This window comes from Triticum aestivum, chromosome 4A (assembly GCF_018294505.1).
Source record: "Triticum aestivum cultivar Chinese Spring chromosome 4A, IWGSC CS RefSeq v2.1, whole genome shotgun sequence".
Lineage (NCBI taxonomy): Eukaryota > Viridiplantae > Streptophyta > Magnoliopsida > Poales > Poaceae > Triticum > Triticum aestivum.
Window position 1 is genome coordinate 66,539,735 of NC_057803.1, and position 19,608 is coordinate 66,559,342.

The 19,608-nt window shown below is 43.7% G+C and overlaps 2 protein-coding genes across 2 annotated transcripts; one reads left to right on the forward strand and one right to left on the reverse strand.

Moving 5' to 3' along the window:
* Positions 1–10,043: 10,043 nt before the first annotated feature.
* LOC123083728 (protein FAR1-RELATED SEQUENCE 5) lies at positions 10,044–11,896 on the forward strand. The gene is made up of 2 exons (XM_044505677.1): positions 10,044–10,666; positions 11,022–11,896. The coding sequence occupies exons 1-2, from the start codon at positions 10,138–10,140 to the stop codon at positions 11,894–11,896; spliced, it is 1,404 nt and encodes a 467-aa protein (XP_044361612.1). The 5' UTR covers positions 10,044–10,137.
* A 2,872-nt stretch (positions 11,897–14,768) lies between these two features.
* LOC543066 (probable glutathione S-transferase GSTU6) lies at positions 14,769–15,770 on the reverse strand. The gene is made up of 2 exons (XM_044504291.1): positions 15,374–15,770; positions 14,769–15,267 (listed from the first exon to the last, which is right to left on the reverse strand). Exons 1-2 carry the CDS (start codon positions 15,695–15,697, stop codon positions 14,890–14,892), a joined length of 702 nt encoding a protein of 233 aa, XP_044360226.1. The 5' UTR covers positions 15,698–15,770; the 3' UTR covers positions 14,769–14,889.
* Between the last annotated feature and the right edge of the window lie 3,838 nt (positions 15,771–19,608).

Sequence of the window (19,608 nt, forward strand, 5' to 3'; positions counted from 1 at the left end):
ACTAAAAATTAGCATGTTTGGCGGTGGCCGCCGTCGCTATAGGTTGGGCGCTATAGGTTCGGTGGTATCGGGCCTGGGCCCAGTCGGCCAACGAATTGTTTTTTCCTTTTCCATCGCCGTATACCGCCACGCACGGCGGAACCCTATCCACACCACTCGCCCCCGTACGCCGCCCCGTGCCCCCAGTCGCCCTACCACGATCGCCCTCAGGCGCGCAATGACCTCGCCGCACATGCAGCACCGTCCATCACCGTCCACAGTCAATGGTGCTCGTTGGCACAGACCGCCCCACGCCCGCACGCGCAGATCGCCGACGCTGGGCTGCCTGCTTTTGGCTCCGCCACAGCCGTTGTTCAGCGGATGTCGCCCGGATTAAGGTCACGTTTCCCGCCTCGAACAATTTCTGTCGATGGTATTGCGTAATCATTTGTATTAATAGGAAAAAATTAACATGCAGTATGGACATCGATGGTGTGATTCCATGTTCCATAGAGAAGTGGATAAGTCTCATTGAAAAATTTACCACCGCTCAGCGATTTAGATTCTACGAAACAGGCTTAGAAGAGATGTTGATCATTCCGTCAGTACAAATGAGAGATTTTTTGTTGCATTTTATGATGTTAGGTTATAACCCAAACAGCAAAAAAATCATGATACAAGAACATAGTGGCAGTAAAGGCCTTATTTCACTTAGACCGGACAATGTGTTTTCAATATTTGGGTTTAAGAATGAAGGTGAGGATGTTTTTGGCATTCTTGCGACGGAAGGAAAAGATTTAATAAAGAAAATTCCTATTCAGTACGTTCACAAAAAAATGGTCACATAATGATAGATGACTTGATTCAAAAAATTGTGAGGAATAAATCCGTCGACGATGAATTTCTTCGGATGGCTGTTCTTGTTTTGCTGGGGACCATTATTGCACCCATGTCGGCTGTCTCCATACGAAAGGAGTACTATGTGTTGGTGCATGACGTGAAGCGGATAAGCACGTTGAATTTTAACGTGTTCACTTTGCGAACTTGTTTGACGGAGATTGGTAAACTCAAGCAGGACGGCCGTGTGAGGCAATGGCCATGTGGCAACCTAGCCCTACTCCAGGTATGCTATTAATTAATGCTATTTCATATTCCTTTAATTTATGCGTTCGTAACTTATTTTGGCATTTGTTTTGTAGTACTTATATTGGGAGAAGGTGCAGCCAACCACCGGCCCGAAAAATGACCCGTTGTCGTTGCAAGTTCCCCTAATGAAAAATTGGACTGAATCTAAAGCGGAGAAACAAGACAAGTACGACCTGGAAAATGGTCATGGCCATGGATTGGTAATATTATAATGCTTATTTACTAGTACATTGATTATGCATTGAGAATGTTATGTACTCATGTTGTCATTGCATACTCACTTTCCAGATTGATGGCTGCATTACGAAGGAGTATAGAATGAAAAAACTTGCAGATGAACAAGCTAAAAGCAGTAAGAAACATAGTAGCCGAAAGTCATCCGTTATGGGAAACAAAAAAGTGGACAATGTGTCCGAGGTCCCTGCTAATCTAAAGCCTTTTATGGACCGGGTTATGAATGATATGAAGGAAATTCGTAAGGAATTGTTTCGTATGCCGGAGTTATGCGCACAGGTAAAAATGTAACAACTCTGGTATGCACTTTATTAAACTCGATAAATTAATAAAAAGATATAACATGTGACTGAGCTTACTTTTGCAGAGATTGTTAGAGAAAATGAATAAAACAGGTGTACGGTACAAACCGAGCACAATGGCAGGGGAGGAAGAAAATCTGTATGGACAAAATAGTGAGTCCAGGTAGGAAAACAAGTATCCTAAAAAAGAATTTCAGTATGATGACAAACACACACCTAATGGCCGAAATGGCAGTGGGCATTATGATTTGGATTCTGAAGAAGGGGATTCGTTCAAATTCAGTACTGGTCACTTGAGTAGCTTTAAAGATGAGAAGGAGGATCCTATAGATGTCCCGGAGCAGTCAGAAAAAAAGAAGCATCATCTCTAAAAACCGATGAAATAGAAGCTACAAGATGGCAAGTCCCTCAAAATGAGCAAGAAGTGTCACAGGCCTTGTCATATGGCAATAGCGAGGTAGAAGAGAAGAAGGAGGTGATTCCAGAGAAGCGAAAGCAGTGTGCGTCAAAGTACACGAAATCTCCTTATGTTAAAAAGACTCCGAGAAAACGTGAGAAACGTTCCGCGAAAATGAGTAAGTTAAACATGCTATGAATATATTTTTGGAAATTATGTAGTACAAATTTGTACTTTAACTTTATTGACTTGTGTTGTAGAACTGTTTAATGAAACAACCCCTCAATTTGATCATTCTGTGGATGATATGGTGCGTGCCGCTGTGTAGTACGTGAAAGCGTACGAGCACTCACCAAAACATAAGAATCATGAAATATTCAACAACGGTAAAGATGATGAACTTTCTGCGACAAGAGTTTGCCAGATACTTAACCATGCATGGATATCCGGTGATGTATGTATTTTTATTGTCATGCTTATGTCATGCGTTAAGTATGTTGCAACCATGTTAAATTTAGTCATTTATTTCAGGTAATTGACGCTTATGCGACGTACATATCGGATACAAGTATCGTCAAAGACAGGTATCTTATTCCCACACATAGATCTTACTGGTTATTGAACACTCGGTCAAACTCAGTAAGGCGAGTGAAGTTGGTAGGCAATCCAGAAGGTTTAGCACATGCAAATGAACCTCTCAACAGATGCATGACAGAATATTTTGCAAAACCGAAGGTACCGTTTGTATTGCAAAATTGTATTTTCATTACTATCTTATGTGAAAGCCGAGGTTACTAACAATATTTAAGTTATGAAATAGGCTTATTTTGCTTTAAATAAGGATAAAAACCATTGGATTACATGTGTTTTGCACACTAGAAAGAAAGAGTTTCAAATTTTTGATTCTTTGAGGGGGGAAGAAAATATCTCTGAAGCTACCAGGAAATTCGTTGAAAATTTTGTAAGTTTTGTATTCATGCGTGTACAATTAACCATATAATTTCTTTACCGTATGTAGTCAACGTGTTCATATTTTTTTTCTCAGAAAGAGCAACTTGCAGGAGATATTCAAGACGCAAATGATAGTGCTATTATGTCGTTCCCGGATGTGTCCGCATGGCCTATAGCCCCCTACGACATGCCTCAACAAGAAGATGGGTGAGTTACATGTAGCATGTGCTTTTGAAATACATTAATTGATCAAGTGCTATCTTACTTAACGTGCTTTCAAAATTGGACTTATGTTTTTTTAACACAGGAACTCATGTGGACTGTTCGTCCTTCGCTGTTTCCAATACTGGGACGGAGAAAAATTTATTACTGGTATTTCTCAGGTGGGTATATTTTAAGTATGAAAAATTAGTACATTATATCATATATAAGTGATGAAAATAATATTATTTTTATTACTTTTCAGGAATCTATTGATAGTTCGAGAGAGAGAATGATAGCTGGAATTATTATGTCCCCCGAAAATAAGATTACAGAAGTGAAGAACAAAGTAATTCGACTTGCGAAAAGGAAACAAAAATGAAAATATCATACGACAATTCTACATGATTGTCGAAATATTATTTGTTCATGACTGAGAATTGTGTGTGGATGCTTTTCTTTTTTATGTGAGTTTCCAATATTTTTAGCATGTCAAGTTTATGTACCCTGGCAACTTTATTAAAAATACATTTTAATCATTTCTTATTTTATTATTTAATTTTTAATTTATGTTCAATCAGTGTTCTCGCGAATATACGATTTGGGATTTTAAAATACTCCGATGATATATGATGACGATCTCAGAGGCGAGCGCCGCCCGCGCCGCACATTCGCCGCTACATGGCGCACGTGGGCCGCGTCTTCTGGCCAGCGGGCCCGCGCCGCGCGTCGCCCCAGGGTTGGCCATTGCCTGCTCCGAGGTTGATTCTACATCGGCCCGCGTGCGCCCCTCAGCACCCGAGGGCGGCGTCAGCCTTGAGACCGCCCTCCGCGACGGCTACTGGATCCTCCTCATGCATGCGCCCCTCTGCGGCCGAGGGCGGCGTCAGCCTCGGGATCGCCCTCTGTGTCGGCTCCTGAATCCTGCTCGTACGTACCGCCTCTTTGCGCCCGCTGGCGCAACTCGCGGGCCAGCCGCGCCTGTTAATGTTATTTTTTAAAATTAAAGGAACCGGCGGCTGTGCAGCGCCTCTGATACCCAACATGCATTATTTATACACAAAATCATATATTTGTACGAAAAAATGTATATATTACATATCATGTTAAATTTGTATAACGCATATCATATTATAACGTAAAATTTGTATGTCGCATATCATATTAAGAACAACGAGTATAGTGCCAACAAATATGACATAAGTAAACACCGATTACAAGTCTCCCGTATCGATGTAACGAAACAAATATGTAAGTACTATTCTTTAAGACAACCAAATAAATCGTCGACTGTAATCAGAAGTAGTTCTTTTTATTCAAACATTTCTTTTCTATGATCATCATGCCATGTTCTTGCATAGGAAAATTGTAATATATGTCAAAATTTTGTAAAGTATTAACTAAACAAGAAAAGAACATTAATGAAATGGTGTGCACATACTTTGGATTCTGAGGACAATTGTTTTCGAAATGACCTTTTTCTCTGCATAAACCGCATAGACGTACAGGAGGTTTCTCATCAAAACCTTTGGGTCTACCGTCTGTAGTCACGTCAGGTTCCTTACCACGGCCTTTGTTATTCTGCCCTTTCGGTGCTCCTTTCGTATTGATTTTTTCTGGATCACCAACAAAAACATGATTTTGATTCGGCACAAAAGCATCATCATGTGCAACTCTATGCTATCTCACATAATCTTCCTCCTCAACATCCTTATTTGCTATCACATCCTCCAGAGCGGCCTTCAGTTTATCAAATAGAAATGTTTTATGACATGCCGCATGATTTGCTTCCGCAGACAAAATAGTCAACTCACTGTACTTAGTTCTCTCCTCAGTACCTGCCCATCCCCATGCGAAGAGATCGCTAGTGCGTTTCACGGGCAGTCCACCTCTAGCATTCTTGCTGAATCTTCGCAGCACTAAGCACCTAGGTAAGTCATGCACGTTCAACCTGGCTAAAACATAAAGAACATGCTTGTATGTAAGACCTTTACGTTTCATACTATCACAACTGCACTTCACTGTTTCTTCTGAATTACTAGGTGTATAGTCCACTTTGAATCTCAGTTGCCTGTTATTTTTCCATGCCACTATGAATCTCCTACTAACAGCTCCACTCAGTCTATCTATGATCTCAAGATCCGCTGCCTTCTTCATTTCTTTCTGCAAGAGGTAAAAGTTCACCGCAGTGAAGTCACGGGCAGCGGCTTTTTCAATGCACTTGAACTCGTCGAGTACTGGTACAGGGAGTGTCTGTATGGACATGCAGTCGTCGTGTGACTCGTTCTCACGGAGCCGAACAATGCAGTTCTCATAATGCACAACCATATCAACAATTGTCATGCTAGAGTCAAGATGCATATGAAGGCAAGAGTTCAGACTCTCGCTCCTCTGGTTACTCCGCATACGAAGGAAGAACCCATCGGTGAGATATGACGCAGCCCAAAGCCTTTTCTTCCGGTACATCCTACGCAACCATGTTTCAGTTTTCTCCGACTCCCATTTAGCTCTAAAAGCTGCCCATCCCGCCTCAAACACATCATGTGTAGTGGCATAATAAATAAGAGACCTGAACTCCTTAAGGGACTTGTGGTGGAGGTGTTTCTGCATGTTTTTCTCAATATGCCACGAACAAAGTCGATGCCACACGTCAGTAAGGACCTTCCTGACGGCCCTTATCATGGCTGCGTCTCCGTCAGTAATTACAGACCTCGGCTTCTTCTGACAATGAGCTCTTAAGAAGGTATGCAACACCCAAACGTATGTATCCTCCGTCTCATCTGACACAACTGCACAACCGAACACAGTGGTGCAACGATGATTGTTTAGACCAACAAAAGGTATGAATGGCATTCCGTACCTATTCATCTTGTAAGTGCTGTCGAAGACGATTACATCACCAAAGTCAAGGTAATCCCGACGTGACTGAGAATCACACCAGAACATGTTCTTCAGCTTTCCTTCTGCGTCAACAGTGTGCTCAAAGAAAAAGTCTGGATCCCTTGTCTTTCTCGTCATCATGATACCAATCGCAGTGTCCGCATCACCCTTTGCTAGCAACTTCATTTTCTCCCTATAACACATGTTATAAAGCTTCCTCCTCCCGAAACCAGCCAGTACATATGATCCATACCTACTAACGAAGTTGTCATAAATCCAATGTTTTTTGAGCCCAGCACCTGCCATTGCTAAGATCTCGAGCTTCTGGTATTCCTTTATCTGATTATGAGATCGAAGATATATAACTTCATCTGGTCTAGCAAGAGTGTGACTATGATCATCGCTGAAACTGCTGACATACCAAATGGAGCGCTCTCTGTCAACCTTCACAGTTAGATGGGCCTCGCAATAGCACCGAGTCTCCGCTCTCAGCCTGCGCTTCTTCCCTTCCATGGTACAAAACTTGGCCTGTCGTTTCCCAGACCTTGAACAGAGAAACCTCCTCAACCGCCTACGTGCGTCGATACCCTTACTATATTTCAAGTTGTCCTTCCTAATGCTGAAGCCACGCTTTTTCGCATAGTCGTTATAGAAATCATATGCCTCCTCGTCTGTCCTGAACGTCGTGGACATCACCGTCCAATGCCTGTCCAGTGATTCTTGCTGGTATTCATCGTACCCAGTATCAAAATTGCACTCATCACCATCGACATCATCATCGTTTTCGCACGCGTCACCATCCTCTTCCTGAAAAAATACAAACAACCGTATATGTCAGTAAATAGTTGTATAAGGACTATCATATGTATTCACTTTCCACTACTTACTTTGCTCGAGCTGTCATGATAAGATGCATCGATATCGTTTTCGTCATTGGCATCATCAAAAAAATTCCACTGATAGTACCCTTCCACTTCCATCTGCGCAAATTGTAAATATGATATGTAAGACTTGATGCGTATTTAATTTCACTTTAAAATAACCTACATAAATCTAAACCTATATGGCTTCCGCTTTCAGCATATGAATCATCTACATCCATATCCCCATTGTCATCATCCCCTCCTATCTGTGCACAGTCAAACATGTTATTGTCATCGCGGATGCTTGTATTTAATATGATTGAGAACATGCAGACCACTTACATTGCCACTGTAAGACTCATCCAAACTCATATAATTTTCGCCATCATGTCCGCCTTCATCCAATGACAATGATCCGTCGTCGCTACCGCCATCATCACCGTCATATCATATTTCAGCCTCAATCTATACACGTTCATATATAATCAAATATACATTCAAACATCACGTAACATCTTCTCAATTAAAATCCATTCTTAAATTACTATGCCAGCGCCTCGCGTACCTCGTTGCCTTCGTCAGACATGAGGCGGTTGTCGTTGGATACGAACTGCCGGCGGCGGAGGCGTCTGCCCGACTAAGGCGGTTGTCGGCGTAGCGCACAACACGTACGTTTTTTTCGTCGGCCAGGTACTGCCGGAGATGGCGGTGGCGGCGGCGGCGGCGCGAGAGGAGGCGGGTGAGGCATCTTGAAGATAGGTTTCACCGATCGTTTTTTTAATCACTCGGGCGTACGCAGCGGGCGCGGGCGGGCGTGCATGCAGACGTGGGCGCCTACGGGCGGCCGTGCATGCGGACGTGGGCGCGTACGGGTGGGCGTACGCGACACCGCCGTACGGCGACGCAGACGCGTCTATGGCGGGCGGGTTTTATTATACGGCGTGTGAAAATGACCGCCCCTACCCTTTATACGTCTTGGGGGGGAGGGGGGTGTTGTACCGAAGACCACCTTAAATAAGGATAACATCACTTAGATGTGTAATAGCTCTATATATAAGCCATAAAGGGACATTTTATGAAAGGACGCGTCTAGTGGGCGGCCGGCCGCCCTGGGATCGCTAGCCAGCGGCCACCCGAAAAAGGAAACCACCTGGTCCCCCCTCGAGCGAAAAAGAGGAAACAGTCCACCTGGTCCCTGCCCGTCGGAGCCAAAAAGGCAACTGCCCCGCCCACCAGCTGGCCGCGGGATCACGTGCACCCTCCTCGCCAAACTGCGCCCTGGCTATCTTCTTCTTCCTCACGAAAGAAGGAGGATCTGCCCAGGTTGCAGAATCCACGCCATCTCTCGCCCCCACGCCTCAGCCCCACCGACGTTGCCTTCTTCTTCTTCTGCACGCCAGAAACAGATCCAAACGCAATCGCCCCCAGCCCTTCTTCCTCCTCCTACACAGCCGCCATGGGAGCCCCAAAGTAGAAGGAGCTGCTTCAAGATCTAAAGGGCAGGGTGGTCAGAGCCATACCAGGCAGTAAGATCGAGCAGGTAAGCCCCCTCTGCACCTCTTCGCTTCCCCCTTCTCCATGGATCCATGGAGAATCTGCTTCAAAAAAGAGGTGAATCTGGCACATCACACCAGATGTTAAAACATGCTGGATGTGTTAAACATGCCAAAAACTACCACCTGGATGTGTTAAAAACAAGCCAACTAAAAACGAGTTATCTGGCCAATTAAAACATGATTAAAAGCCAACTTCTAGTTATTATTTGCAAAATGAACAGAAAATTGACTGCCCAATGCTTTGTTGAGCATGTGCAACGAAAAATTTCATAAATGTGCAACTAAACATGCATCCCAGCCAACTGAACATGTATCCTGGCCAACTAAACATGTATCCTGCCAACTAAAAACATATATCTGGCAATACATGTTTTTGAGTGAACACTTTGGAAAAAATGTAGTATATGTCCAAATAAAAAACATGTTTTCTGGCCAACTAAACATGCATGTTGGCCAAAAACTGATGACCAACTAAGACATCTATTCTAGGCAACTAAGACATCTATTTTAGCCAACTGAATGCATTAACTGTCCAACTGAACATGCATGTTGGCCACAAAACTGAAAAAATGCAACCTGGCCAGCTGAGACATCTATTCTAGCCAACTAAAAGCATTGAATGTCCAACTGAATATGTATGCTGGCCAAGTGGAAATCCTGGAAATTGAGACGTCTATTCTAGCGAAAACCAGAAATCTGTAGTGCAACAGGAAAAACATAGGAACTTTTGTCCATGGCTAATGAAGCCACAAACCATATTAACATATTCACACACAAATCTTGTCCCACACATATATTCTGGTCCCACACCTATTGCAAACCATATTAATATGTTCAAATATACCAGATCTAGAAACATAAACGGCGATGAAAAACATATAACTATAATCTGTCCTCCAATTCTTCTTTCTTCTTTCACCTGGATTTTCCTTCTCAAATGTAGCATCCAATTATGTGCAGAAAAATCTGAAAAGAGCTCCTTGCGAAACGGAAACCTACAGATCATTGCAACAAAACAAAAAGGGAAAAGGGTAAGAAAAACTCTGTAGCAAAAAGAAGTCATGCTCTTGCCAGTTATTTACTGCAAACTGTGCAACTAACATAACAACTCTGTGCAAACAAAAAAATTCATAACTGTTATAATAAAAGATTATGCTATGGTCATGTTGCTTTTAGGTTGTTTTGAAACACAGTTTTTCTGTGGTAACCAACTGATGGCATCAATTTCTTCTTTTTTAATATGTGCAGGGAGTGTGTGGCAGCATCCAAAAACAAGGGAAAAAATGCTTGATCTCAATGAGTTGCCTCCAGATCTCAATGAGCTTCCTCATGATATGGATCAGCAGCAACCCAGCATACAACAAGGAAACTGCACAGAAAATGGTCGATCTGTTTACTACACGCAGGCAAGTCGTGATGGTAACCCTACGGGCCATGACAATGTGGCAGGCCAGTCATCAGCCCGTGGTGCCCCTGTAGTGGTGTCTTTGCAGTCAGAGAGCCATACTCTTGATGACACAGGAATCGAGGCAAATGTTCCTGGTCCAACCAGGACTGAGCTAGAAGCTGGGGCTTTTGACAGAGTTGTGCAAGTAGAAGAAGGAGAGGATGAGGCTGGTTCTCAACCTATGGAACCCTATGTTGGCATGAGGTTTGACAGCCTTCAAATTGCTAAGGATCACTACAACAGTTACGCACTACGGATGGGTTTCTCTATCAAGATGAACACCTCTAGACGGACACCCCGCACCAATGAATTGATAAAACAACAGTTTTGCTGCAACAAGTTCAAGAAGCCCAAAGCTGATGATGGAGGAGCTGAGGCTCCTCCTTACCTGGACCCTATTCCAGATCCAACATCTGTTAACAGTGATGAGGAGATGGAAGAAGAACCTCCAATATTTGCTGAAGAGGATGCTGGTACTAGTAAGAAGAAGAAGAAGCGCAAACGTGAGACAATAAAGCAGACTGAATGCAAGGCGAAAATGTTGGTGAAGCTGATAGATGGGCGATGGGAGGTGACGCACTTTGTTCGTGACCACAATCATCCGCTCGTGAACAAACCTTCATTGTCCAAATACTTGAGATCCCACCAAGGCATCTCACCTGATGAAAAGGAGTTTCTGCGCATCTTGTATAACTGCAACTTGACTACAGGTGTGGTGTTTTTCTATATCCCTTGAAGAATTAAGTTTCCCTCTAGGCAGTCCAGTGTGCAACTGTTATGGTACTACTGTGCAACTGAAATGGCTTAACTATGCAACTGCTGTCCAACTTCCCATGCTTTTTATATATCAATTTGGGTGCTTCTTGTGCAACTAGATTGTCTTTACTGTGCAAATACACAATGTTCTGTATGCAAAAACTGCAAAGTGTTTTTAAAAAGGTGCAGCTAGGTGTCCATTTCCTGTGATTATCTTCTGTGCCAACACGTGTCCTATTACTGTGCAGTTGGATGTGCGCATTTGTGCAACTAAAAAAAGGATATACTGTTTGTTTTTGTATTATGCAGGACGAATGATGCATGTAATGGCAGAGTTCTATGGATCTGAGATGATGGTGCCGTTCGGACTAAAGGCAATAACAAATCTTTGTACAAGTTTCTGTAGAGATGACACAAAGGAGGGTGATCTGATTGAGACAATTGCGCACTTCAAGGATATACAAAAAACCGATCCAGACTTCTTCTATAAGGTGAAATATGATGAAGAGGACAGAGTTGTCAACATATTTTGGGTGGACGGCTTAGCTCGAAAAGCTTATGTGGAGGCGTACCACGATTGCATATCGTTTGACACCACCTACATGACCAACTTGTACAATATGCCGTTCGCGCCCTTCATAGGAATAAACCGACATGGCCAATCTTTCATGCTGGGTTGCGCGTTTGTGAGGCAGGAGTTGGCATCGAGCTTTGATTGGGTCTTTGGAGCATTCCTAGAGGCTATGGATGGCAAACCTCCTGACAACTTCATCACCGATCAGGATGGTGCGATGAGGCAGTCAATACAGAGCATCTTTCCAACCACCGTGCACCGTTGTTGTCGATGGCACATCATGAAAAAGGCTCAGGAAAAGGTTGGTTGGTTGCTGTGCCGGAATCCAGGACTCTTTGATGATTTCAACAAGTGTGTTGACTTCAGCTTCACTATAGACGAGTTTGAGCAGAATTGGGCTGGGTTAATGATCAAGTATGAGGCTATGGCACACACGCACTTTGAGAAGTTGTACGAATACAGGTCAACTTGGGTGCCGTGCTACTTCAAACACAGGTTCTTTCCCTTCCTCCAGTCTACACAGCGTAGTGAGGGGTTCAACGCCGTCCTCAAAAGGTTGTTATTGACATGCCAACTAGTGAACTACAAGATGCCAACTAATGCCAACTAATGTCAACTGTATTTAAATCAAAATGACTAGAGATGTCAACTACAAAAGGTTGTTATTGACAGACTAAAAACAAAAAATAGTGTTCCGAACTGCTGCATAATTTCATCACTATCTAAAAAAAGGCGAGAAAAAACACTTATATTTGAGATTTTACTTACCCTAGAAGATGACTCAGCTCCCTTGCCAAGTGTTGCACGTCTAGTCCGCTTTACAACGCGGAACTGATCAGCATCCTAAGAAAAAAACATGAGCATGGGAAAAAATAAAAAAAATGTTATATGACCCAAACAAAACCAAAAAATGGACTTGTGTCATCAACATGCCACTTACCTCAACATCCTCTCCCTGCTCAACACTCTGCGCAAGTCGTGGCTGGCGATTAGCAGGACGCTTCGAGTTCCGGCGAAGAGGTTGACTTCCAGAACGCTGATTAAGCAACCAAAAGAAAACATGAAAAAAAGACATTAGCATACATGCATAAGTTGAAAAACAACTCAAAAACAAAAGAAAAAAAAGTGAATAAAAATACATCTCCTTCATTGCCACCCGCATCTCCTCCTATTATAACCATTTTTGCCCTGCGGAAGGAAATACAACAAAAAAACATAGTTAGAAGATGTGGACAACCAACTACTACAATCATGCAGCCAACTGGGCAGTAAACCTTGTGCAAACTGGACATCAAATAAGCCAACTAACTTTTTTCTGCCTAATTATTACTTGCCAACTGTGACAAGTAATACCTAGACAGAAAAAGTTAAGTAAAGGCAACAAGCTCAGTGAGATAACTTATTCTGAAAAAAGCGTCCCTAGTTGAACATGAAGGGAGACACATGAAAACAACCACATCCACAAACAAAAGACTTGCACATTGAGAAAAATTAAAATGGAAAATTGGCAAGCATTGGTACTAATTTGCACAAAACAAGGGGTCCTAGTTGCACAAAAGCAGGAGAATAACACATAAACCACCACAGCCACCACAACGCTGGTGGATTGGGTAGATTATATTGGAAAATTGGCAAGCATTGGTGCTAAAATTGTACAAACAAGAGTCCCTAGTTGCACACAGCAGAGGGCACAAGTGTATAACATATGAATATGCAACTAAGTAAAACCAACTAAGTAGAGCAACTGGCACAAGTGTATAACATATGAATAGCCAACTTAGTAAAAGTGATGCAGCCAACCGAGCAGGTAACTTGTGCAACTGAACACAGTATAGACAACCACCTAGTACAAAAACAGTGAGCCAACTGACCAAAACAACTGCTGCAACTGCAGAGCATTTGGACAGCCAAGTACTATATGGACACAGCCAACTGAGGAGAATTTTTTGCAACTAACCACTTAAATCTCTGAACACCAACTACGAAATCAGCCAATGCATTGCACACAAAAACAGTGAGCCAACTGACCAAAACAACTGCTGCAACTACAGAGCATATGGACAGCCAAGTACTATATGGACGTAGCCAACTGAGGAGAATTTTGTGCAACTAACCACTTAAATCTCTGAACACCAACTACGAAATCAGCCAATGCATTGCACACAACATTGCGCACATCTAATACAACTTACAGAATAACTAAAGAATCATGTGCAGGTGTAGAACATATGGACAGCCAACTAGTAAAAGTGATGTAGCCAACTGAGCAGGCAACTTGTGCAACTGAACAGTATGTAGAAACCCAACTAGCAAAAACTTGGTGCAACTGCAGAACATAGGGACAGCCAACTACTATATGAATGAAGCCAACTGGATAGAATTTTGTGCAACTGGAACACAAGTGTCTACCAACTAAAAAGTGGCCGTGATACAAGTTTCACCCTCTTAGTTGGTTAGCACAGGTAATGGTCCCTAATTTGCACATGTACTAATTTGCACATGTAATGGTCCCTAATTACAAACAAGAGGAGAAAAACACATGACCCACGAGAACCACCAGAAGGCTGGCAGATTGGCTATATTATCTCAAAAATTGTCTACTGCTGCTCCTAATTTGCATGCAAGGGGCGACAGAGTTGCACACCGCGGGGGAAAACACTCATCAAAAACACCAGATCCACCGCGAGGCTTCAATCCACAGAAGAGGCACTATCGCCGCGAACCACTCATCCTCCCTGAACCATATGCACGAGCTCACCCCCTACTGCAACTCAAAAACGACAGGATGAGCACAACCCTAACCCATTCCTGCCAATCTGGCGGTTTCCCAAACGAAGTAGTCCGCTGGGGTGACCTCAACCTCGCCGGAAAATGAGTTCGACCTCCCTAACCCCGACCGCGACCTCGACCTCTACCTCGACCTCCCTGACAACGACCACGACCTCACCGGAAAACGAGCGACCTCATCGGAAAAAGGAGGACGGGCGAGTGGAGAAACAAGCAGGGACGAAGACGAGGAGCGCGCGTAGGAGCAGTACCAGAGCCGCCGCGGACGACGACCCTCGCGGCGCGCCCCGCCGTCGACCACAACCCAGCGGATTTGGAACCGCCTCCGAGCACCAACCAACGGCGAAAGCAAAGGGGGAAAGTGGAGGAATGGGCGGCGAGAGGTGGGGGTGGACGGGGTAATGGCACGAAATTCGAAACCGCCGCCCACTACGCACGACGGCTAAAACGCTGGAGAACTGCCTAATCCTCGATGACATGTGGGTCCCACGGACGATTTATCTCGCGGGCGCGGCGCAAATCGGACCAGGCGACTGGTCCACACGCGGGTCTGAGCGGCGCGGCCCCACCTCCCGACCAGGGGACACCTGGACACCGCGCGGCGTCGATCGGGACGAGATCGAGCGGCTCTCGTTCGGCCGCTCGTTCTGTCTATTTAGTGGCCGGCCGCTTTTTAGATTTCAGGTTTATGAAAATACGAAGAAAAAATTATGCCATTGTCCATGATCTGCCTCATTTATTACAAAGAGTTTCCGAGATAATTCGATAATGAAACCGTACACTACTATCCGGAAAAAGAAAACGTACACTGCTACTCTACTTGGCAGACGTGTTAGAGCCAAACCGAGCCTGAAGCTTCTTGGCAAACACCACGGCGCTGTCGGCGTCCGGCACCACCTCCCTCGCCATCTCGGTTCCCGCGAACCGCTCCGCCCACGCGGCCAGGAGCGGGGTCTTGCCCACGTCAAAGAACGTCACCCCAAACATCTTGCGTATCGCCTCGAGCCAGAACAGGTTGCATCCGACGGCGAGGTCGAGGTACCCGACGGAGTCGCCGGCGAAGAAAGGCTTCCCTTTTGAGCATTGGGCGAAGGCCTCTTCCAGGTTCGCTAACCCCACAAGCGCCTCCTTGGCCTTCTCCGCTCTTGCTTCCTCCGTCGCCGCTTTCATGATGTCGATGTAAGCAGGGAACATCTGCAAAAGAGACGCCGCCACGACATTGGCACCCGCGGTTGTGGAGAAGCTCTTCCTGTACCACGGCTCTGGTGCTTGGAATGGAAATAACAAACACAGTGCATACCTTGTCGTCGACATAGGCGGCCCAAAAGCGAGCGACTGCGCGCTCGTGCGGGTCGGCGGGGAGGATGGAGGCGCCCTTGCCGCTCCACACCTCGTCGGCGTACTGCATGATGACGAGCGACTCGCAGATGGGCTTGCCGCCGTGGATGAGCACCGGCACCTTCTTGTTCACCGGGTTGGACCTGAGGAGGAGCTCGCTCTTGTTGAAGAGGTCCTGCTCGATGTACTCATAGCTCACGCCCTTCATGTGCAGTGCCATTCGCACACGGACCACGAATGGGCTCACCACCATGCCGAGCAGCTTGATGTCTCCTTCTCCCGCCATTGTTTTCCCTTCTCTCTCTGCTCCTTGCTCTCTCAGTGATGTGGTGTTTCTGACTTGCTGACAGAATAGCCTCTCGTTGAGGCGCTTATGTAGCCTCACCCAACCTACTCATCGAGTACGCCTATTTTTAATAGAGGTCGTTGGAATGCTTCAGCCATGGAAAGTACGTATGCGCATCATCAGTGACCTCAGCACGCAGCATCGAACCAGATTATAATACTAGCATCATCAGTGCTTGCTTGCTTCGTGTTGTCAATCAGTCAATGACTCGATGACAGTGTTTGCTTGCTTCCTAATATTTCTCGGGCAAAACATTTGGTGCTGGAGATCAGATACATTTGCCTGAGGCTAGGCATAGTGAGAGTAACTTAGGTAATAACATAACGCACTCTAAGAAATTTTTGCTTACATGGCATGTAGTTAATGAAAAGAGGGGTATTTAGAGTAACATAAAGCTAGCCATAGTGGGGGTAACTTAGGTAGTAACTTAACACATCCCAAGACAATTTTGCTTATGTAGCAAGTATTTAATGAGGAGAGAGGTGTTTGGAGTAACATAATATGTTACTGTAACATAGCGCTTCCTGAAAAGGATGAGTCTATAGGCTAATAAATAAAGTCATCTATGACACTACTACTATGTTACGTTGCACTATGAAGATAATAATTTAGACTACTGTCATATGCATGACACTAGTATAAGTTACTTCCCACTATGAGGCTGGTCGTAATGATAGTATCATAGCTAGTACTCCCTCCGGTCCTTTTTACTCTGCACATTGAATTTGCCGAAAGTCAAACTGTGCTAAGTTTGACCAAATTTATATTAGAAATTATTAGCATATATAATATCTAATAAATATAATATGATAATATATTTCGAGATGAATCCAATGATATTGATGTTGTTATGTGAACGTCAATAATTTTTTATATAAACTTGGTCAAAGTTGGATGAGATTGACTTCAGACAAACCTAATATGCAGAGTAAAAATGACCGAAGGGAGTATCATACATGCCAACTAGGCAATTTTGATGATTTGTCGTAGCATTAAATGAAGAAAGAGATGATGGAGTATCATGTTATGATATCGTATTATAATAAATGCTATGCTACTTTGTGTCATGCATGACAATAAATAGAGTATTACATGATACTAATATATAATACTATGCATTAGAAAGGTACTATTATACACTAGTATCATATGTATGATACTATTATACTCCCCATTACAACCAGCCTGACCAGCCTGGGAAAATCGATGCTGGCCACATAAATGTTTGCGCAGACGTCACATGTGACGCTCGCTTCGATCGAAGTAATTGGTCCAGGAATCGGGAGCCATTTTTATTGCTTTGTCCAGCTGTATGGATCTAGAAAAAAAAGGCATTCACATGCAAAACCGTATGCAGGCGTTGATCTGCGCGTCGTGATTGAAACAAATCATCCGACCAAAATTGATTGAAAAATACTCCTTTCGGTCTTTTTTACTCTGCATATTAGAATTCTCTAAAATTAAACTTCACAAAGTTTGACTATACTTATATGAAAAAATATCAACATCTGCCATGCTAAAGTTATATAATATGAAACTTTAAGTCACGACACATCTAGTGGTACTGATTTCAGATTGTGAATGTTGGCACTTTTTTCTACAAAGTTGGTCAAACTTTACGAGGCTTGACTTCAGTCAAATCTTATATGCGAACTAAAAAGGACCGGAGAAATTACAACACAGTGGCCCTGTTTGGATTCATAGGTTAGAGTTAGTTTGGGTTAGATGGACTCAACTAACTCAAAAATATCCAAACAGGAGGGTTAGTTTGGGTTAGATGCATCTAACCCATTCAAAAAATCTAACCCACCCAAGAAGTGCTTATTCGGGTTAGTTCTTCTCGGGATCATTAAAAAGACACTTTTTTCTCTTACTATCGCTGCAGCAGATCCTTCCCCACTTCCTCAAAGCTTCTCGTCCTCTTCCTTCCTCCCTCTCGCACCGTTCGTGAAGACGCCTCGCCATATCCGCGCTTCATCAAACTCTGCCATCTAAACACCTCTTTGACTAGAGTTAGTTCAAGGTTAGTTCAAGGTTAGAATCTAACTCTAACCTTTAACTGAGTTAGAGTATCCAAATAAGGCCAGTATACACTTTTACTCCGTCAGGTGTTGTTGTACGTCTTTCTACTTGTGTGTATGCTACATCCCCATTCTATTATTCGACGAGTTTCCTACACTGTTTACCTTCTTCTTTGTTGGCTTTTTCGCTCTCAGGTTCAGTACCGTTTCAGCCTCTTCTTTCTCTATTTTTTTCCTTTTGTGCAATTACTTTTTTCTACATGATGTGGAGTCATCAGTTCGTCCTGCCCTGCCGCTTCGCAAGTTCATGCCGTCGGCCTTCCCATGAAAATTGTTACTTTTTTACTAATTTCTGATTTTCTCTTCCCTCAAATATCCATCCTACTATTCAACATGTGCATGCTTGTAGTGTGAAATCTCAATTTGTCGAAAGACTTCAATGCCTTATGAATTTTCCTAAATGAGATACCATTTTGATTTTGTTCTAGGATGTGCATTGCTTTTTGTATGATTTGATTTTATTTTCAGTCCTAACATTTTGGCTTTTGTTCTGTCAAGTTAAATTCTACAAAACTGACTTTTCTTTTTCTAGCAAGCTTACCCAATACCTTTAGTTATGACTTATGAACTTGTGCCCATCCTGCTGCTTAAATTTTTAATAATTTGTACAATTCGTGACGCCGAGTTACCTAACATTTATTCCCCTCCCCATCCCCCCTCGTCTTGTTCCTTTCTACTTTTATCCTGCATATCTGCTCTCTTCAGACTCTACCGGAAGTTGCTGCCACCAGTTCCCGAAAATCCACATAGACAAGCGTTGACAGGACTACATCTACTGTCGGTAGTCGTCTACGTTGTCGCCGCAACTCGCAGTTCATGAAATAGAGGTAAATCACCATGTATCCCTCTTAAACTTGTCCAAATCAGGCCCGACTACTTTTTTCCACTAATTGAGCTATTGATACTTTTTGTGAAATTAGAAAAAAAAAACATCCTTCAAATAGTTCACATATCTTCTCAGTTGCGTTTGGTAGTTGAGCCTCCGTGAATTATTTATACGACGTGTTGTTCATAGGTGAATGTTTGCTCCTATAGACGTGTTTTTTCATAGGTGAATGTTTGCTCTATAGACGTATTTTTCATAGGTGCATGTTTGCTCTTACGTACGGCACGGCAAGTTGCCCACGGGCGCCAACCGTCCAGAATCCTCGTTGGCAAGGATCCGAGCAGGAAAGGCCTCGGTAAAAGGTATCGCGTGGCGCACGGACATGTGGCATGCCGCCCTGGTTGTACACAAACAAAGCTGTCTAGCCAAACCCTTATAGATCCACATGTCAGTATCCCGGCTGGTTGGGTCCTCTGTGGTTGATAGATATACAGGGCAAATACAAAAGCAATTACGAACGTAATCACTTGTTGACCATTCGCGAGAAACATCCTTCAAATAGTTTAACTATTTTCTGTTGTTTGGTTGCTTCATTTCTTGGTCTATGCGCTAATGGCTGCAGTTTGTTCCTTGAGATAGTTCATTTAACATCCATATCCATTTTATGCTTTAACTAGTTCACTCACCTTCGGGGTTGCGGTTGGTCTTTCTACCAATGGAGGGCATGCACGAGTGCCCGATTCAGCTTACGCGCTGGTCGCATCCTGCAGGACTGTTTTTTTCATGGCAGGTGGCTGTCGGATTGTGTCACGCCCTCTTGCCATTGCGTCTTCTTGGCTGGATGTCGTGCTTTCGGATGTTTGTCCAGTATTTGGACTCTGTGGTATGCCCGGATGTCCCTGAGCTACATCAGTTTCTTTGAGTGGGAGTCCTCGGTTCCAATG

Bases quoted from the DNA above. Each gene is read 5' to 3' on its own strand.
- LOC123083728 (XM_044505677.1), top strand. From the start codon at position 10,138: ATGGAACCCTATGTTGGCATGAGGTTTGACAGCCTTCAAATTGCTAAG. The intron at 10,667-11,021 runs GTGTGGTGTTTT...TGTATTATGCAG, and splicing joins TAACTGCAACTTGACTACAG to GACGAATGATGCATGTAATG.
- LOC543066 (XM_044504291.1), bottom strand. From the start codon at position 15,697: ATGGCGGGAGAAGGAGACATCAAGCTGCTCGGCATGGTGGTGAGCCCA. The intron at 15,268-15,373 runs GTATGCACTGTG...TCTCTTTTGCAG, and splicing joins CCGCCTATGTCGACGACAAG to ATGTTCCCTGCTTACATCGA.